This window comes from Lathyrus oleraceus, chromosome 6, assembly GCF_024323335.1.
Source record: "Lathyrus oleraceus cultivar Zhongwan6 chromosome 6, CAAS_Psat_ZW6_1.0, whole genome shotgun sequence".
In the NCBI taxonomy this organism is placed as follows: Eukaryota; Viridiplantae; Streptophyta; class Magnoliopsida; order Fabales; family Fabaceae; genus Lathyrus; species Lathyrus oleraceus.
Genome location: NC_066584.1, coordinates 113,957,582 through 113,961,734, shown reverse-complemented (window position 1 = coordinate 113,961,734; position 4,153 = coordinate 113,957,582). Strand labels below are relative to the sequence as shown.

Below are 4,153 nucleotides of genomic sequence, written 5' to 3'. Positions count from 1 at the left end.
ATATGCCTCACTAGGTAAAGATCTTTTAGTACAACATTAAATTATATTGATTTTATCATTGAAAATATTAGAATTTGATTGTGATTATTCTAAAAGTCACAAATATTTTAGTCAGAATCATTAAAATTATTATTTTGGTTAATTGAACTCAATTAATTTTGTTATACATTTGTAACGCTTTTAAGATATTCATTTACAAAAGCTCTTGCATGAGATATCAAGAGTCTCTTTCAGCTTAACAAGAAGTCTTCAGTATATAGGCAGCAGTGTTAAATCTCTTGAAACAACTTTGCCAATTCTACATTGCTCAAGAAATTAGTCTCTCCAATTGCAGACAGAGGACTAAAATCGTCTATCTAATATCTTCCGCTTTCGATGGAAATGAATATGTTACTCAACAATGAAAGGTATAGGGGTTAATATAAAGGTCATGGTACAAAATTTGATATCTGGAACACTTGAATTCCTTTGTTTAGCAAGGATTCTTTGTCGAAATATTATATAGTCAAGATCTAAGAAGCTTATTAAGATAAAGTTATAGAAAAAAATATTATATTGAAATTGAAAGGAGGGAATTAATGGCAAAATTTCACTTATCTCTTGATATTGTACTAACAAGCATAATCTAACACCAGTTTCTACTATAATCTCCCAACCACCACAAAAGATTAAAGTTACATAGACATTAACTTTGGTCCATTATCTGGCATTCCCATCCCTGCAGCTAACTCAGCATCAAGTTGAGTATGTGGTGCATCACCCATCATTTGTTTCACACTGCACAAAGATAAAGCAACAATATCAGAAGCAATAGAAAGTGGTAAACCTGCTAGTTTATGTAAACCATCTAAAGAAAGCTATAATATAAATATAGTAGATATATAGTAAGAGTTCAATAACTATTCATTGACGATATATGGAGGTTTTACAAGTTTGCACTGTGATGTGGCTGTTTAATTTCAGTTATGCATGACATGAGCTGGGAGGAACGTGTCAGGAGTTAAACCGACTGTAATAATAATACACATAAACTTCACTGAGTACGAAATTCAGCTTGATTAAAGATCAAGCTCAAAATATTGAAACAAGCTTAAGTTTATTAGTACTCAGTTCGACTGCACTCAATTACATCCATACCGAAAAGAAAGATTTGTTCATGTCCAGCTGCTTTATGAGTTCATAAACAAGAAAACATTTCAAAACAGGAATAGCCTCAAAACTCAACCAATACCATAAATATGCCCAACCTTTACTAACATAAATATAGGAAGAATGTTACATAAGATAGATAGAGGATAGAAACTGAAGCAAAAGGAAAAAAAGCATACCGTCTCCGGTGTTTTTTGGTCTTGAAATGATCGTCTCTCACAGCTACATTGGCAAAGAATCGACTGCAAATACGTAAAACCACATTCTAGATTAAAAGACAACCAAAGAGAGACAAACAAAAGAGTTGGTAATGAAATAGAACTCTCCAGCATCCATAAGTCATAACAACAACAATAACAATAAAACAAAGAAGTAAGAAAAATTGGAAAACAAACAATTAACAAATGAATGATCTTTCTCCAAAGTTCTACACCACCTACACTTGGCATGACAGTGCATCTGTAACAGTAGACTTCACAACCCTCACCGCATAGTCATTAAATGAACGTTGGGTTCTACTTTTGAAAGAGGCAAAATTGATTACAAAATTATAGAACTGATTTTGATATGTTTAGTTCTTCGCTAGTATATGTGTATGTTTCACGGTTGGAGCACTTAAAATTGATTCTAGGTGTGTAAAATTGATTTAGAAATGTATGATTGCTCTCAAGTAGAATTGATTTTGCTTTTCACAATTGAGAGCAAACTGTGATTTACAGCTTCTGAGTCTAAAATGTAATTTTTACCCTGAAGTTTACTAGTCATCGCAGTTTTGGACGAATTTATCCAAACATAAATCACTTTCCTTTCACTCACTCACTTACTTTTAGCCTGAATCAATTTTACAGAATCAATTCAGTCAATATTTTTTTCACTGCAGAACCAAACACACTTCTTGTAATTGATTTTAGCTAGAATTTATTGTCCAGCCCAAATTTACATGAATAAATCCAAACAAAAATCACTTCAATTCAACACATTTTACCTAAAAACACTAAAATTCAATTAGCAATAAATAAATAAATAATAGAGACATACTCGCAGTGAAGGCAATAGTATTGGCCCATTCCAGGCAAATCTTCATCAACAGGCAAAGTTTTTCTCTCTTCCTCAGGCTTTTTCAATTCATCATAAACCATGTCATCGCGTATTCAAGTCTCCAGTTAAGAATTCACATTCAAAATAGCGTTCAAAAAGAAAAACATATAGAAAAAATAGTAGATTTCATTGAAATAACAAGAATCAAACATAACGAAAAGGATATCTTTGATGAGGAATCTGGCACGGCGATCGGTTTTGTGAGATAATCTTCTCTTCTTCACCTTTCTGTGTGGACATTTGCCTCCCATTTTTGGAGTTCCTGCTTTGTTAGGGTTTTCGTTTTTCTGAGATGCGGTTTCTTTCGCTTTTCTGCAGCCACTGATTAGGGTTTACCTTTCTTTTTAGATTTAGGGTTTTTTTACTAAGAAAGATGAAACGACGCCACTTCAAGTGTTTTCAGAAAAAATAATAGTGGGCGTTACCCATTAAGCAGTGCTTTGGGCCATAACCTATGGTCCTTTCAGAGGAATCTTTCAGCATCTCCCAAATTGTATCTAACACTCCCACATTCTTAAATTTACCTTTTTTCTATTATTTTACTTGTAATAAAAAAAACAAATTTTGTAAAAATTTGATAAAAACAAAATATTCGGTAGTTGTTTAAAATATCCGGTATAAAAAGTACGATGAAATTGATTTTTTTATGTATTTTATTATGACATTTAAAAATTTGGTACGATGTTTTATCAGCTTTTTTTTTAATATTCGAAAATACGTTGAAGTTTTATTGGATTTTTGGTAAATACTCAAAATTTTAATGTAGTTTTACCGTAATTTTTCTAAAAAATTGAAAATTCTTAAAAGTTTTTACGATTCTTTTTGAAAAATCCAGAAATACATTGAATTTTTTCGTATTTTTGAGAAACATCCGAAATCTTTTGTAGTTTTATCAGATTTTTCGAATAGTTCGGAATATGTAAAGTTTTTTACCCGAGATTTTGAAAAATCCGGAAAACGTGTTGAATACCATATATTTTTTAAAGTCCAGTATACCGAATTTTTTGCAAAGACCAAAAAATCTAGTAGTTTAGTATGTCCAAATCCAATTGTGCGGTCATGTTTCTGATGTTCTCGAGTGAATTTTACTAAATTTTTCACCATTGATGTGGTATGTTTTACATAAATGTTTACTTTTTACATAATTGTGCGGTCCTTATTTTTTTGATATCTCATACATTGATAATTTATTTTATATACGTTGTAAATGTCAGATATTTCCCTATATGGCTTACGTTTTGGCATGAGCACAGTATGTTGATAAACAACATGTTATTGTTGTTGTTATTATTCGTCCCGATACTGAAAATGGATGAGATAAAGAGAGAGGAAAGATAAATTGATTATGGATTGTGAGAGAGGAGGAAATTACAAGAAGAAAGACGTGGTTGTAGGGAATTATACTATGAAAGTGAAATGTCCATTTATGTTGAGATATATGCCAAGTGGAAGCGACTGGAAGGTTATGGTCGAGTATGGGTTTCATAATCATATGCTAGCTAATGACTTAAATGGGAATGACGTATTAGGTCATTTAAAAGACCATGAAAGAAAGTGTTTGAATGACATGATCAAGTACAATATGGATCTTAGATACATAGTTATTTGCTTTGAAGGATAGAGATCCAGAAAATCTAATGAGAATTGCCCAGGCCTACAAGGCTAGGTCTACATACAATGCGAGCAATAGAGGTTCGTTGGCTGAGATGCAACATCTGCAAAGTCTTATTCATGAAGATAAATACATGTACTGGACAAGAAACATGGACTCTTCCATTGTTATTGTTGATATCTTTTGGACACACCCTGATTCAGTAAAGTTGTTGAACATGTTTCATCTTGTGTTGATTTTTTATTGCACATAGAAAACAAACATGTACTTATTATGCCAAATGCTTCTATTTTA

At 31.8% G+C, this 4,153-nt stretch overlaps 1 protein-coding gene across 1 annotated transcript; it reads right to left on the bottom strand.

Annotated features, from left to right (window-relative positions):
* Positions 1–575: 575 nt before the first annotated feature.
* LOC127093424 (uncharacterized) lies at positions 576–2,651 on the bottom strand. The gene is made up of 4 exons (XM_051032347.1): positions 2,414–2,651; positions 2,188–2,296; positions 1,329–1,391; positions 576–777 (listed from the first exon to the last, which is right to left on the bottom strand). Exons 1-4 carry the CDS (start codon positions 2,496–2,498, stop codon positions 675–677), a joined length of 360 nt encoding a protein of 119 aa, XP_050888304.1. The 5' UTR covers positions 2,499–2,651; the 3' UTR covers positions 576–674.
* Between the last annotated feature and the right edge of the window lie 1,502 nt (positions 2,652–4,153).

Bases quoted from the DNA above. Each gene is read 5' to 3' on its own strand.
- LOC127093424 (XM_051032347.1), bottom strand. From the start codon at position 2,498: ATGGGAGGCAAATGTCCACACAGAAAGGTGAAGAAGAGAAGATTATCT. The intron at 2,297-2,413 runs ATATCCTTTTCG...AGACTTGAATAC, and splicing joins TGCCAGATTCCTCATCAAAG to GCGATGACATGGTTTATGAT. The intron at 1,392-2,187 runs GTATGTCTCTAT...ACGTATTTGCAG, and splicing joins TACTATTGCCTTCACTGCGA to TCGATTCTTTGCCAATGTAG.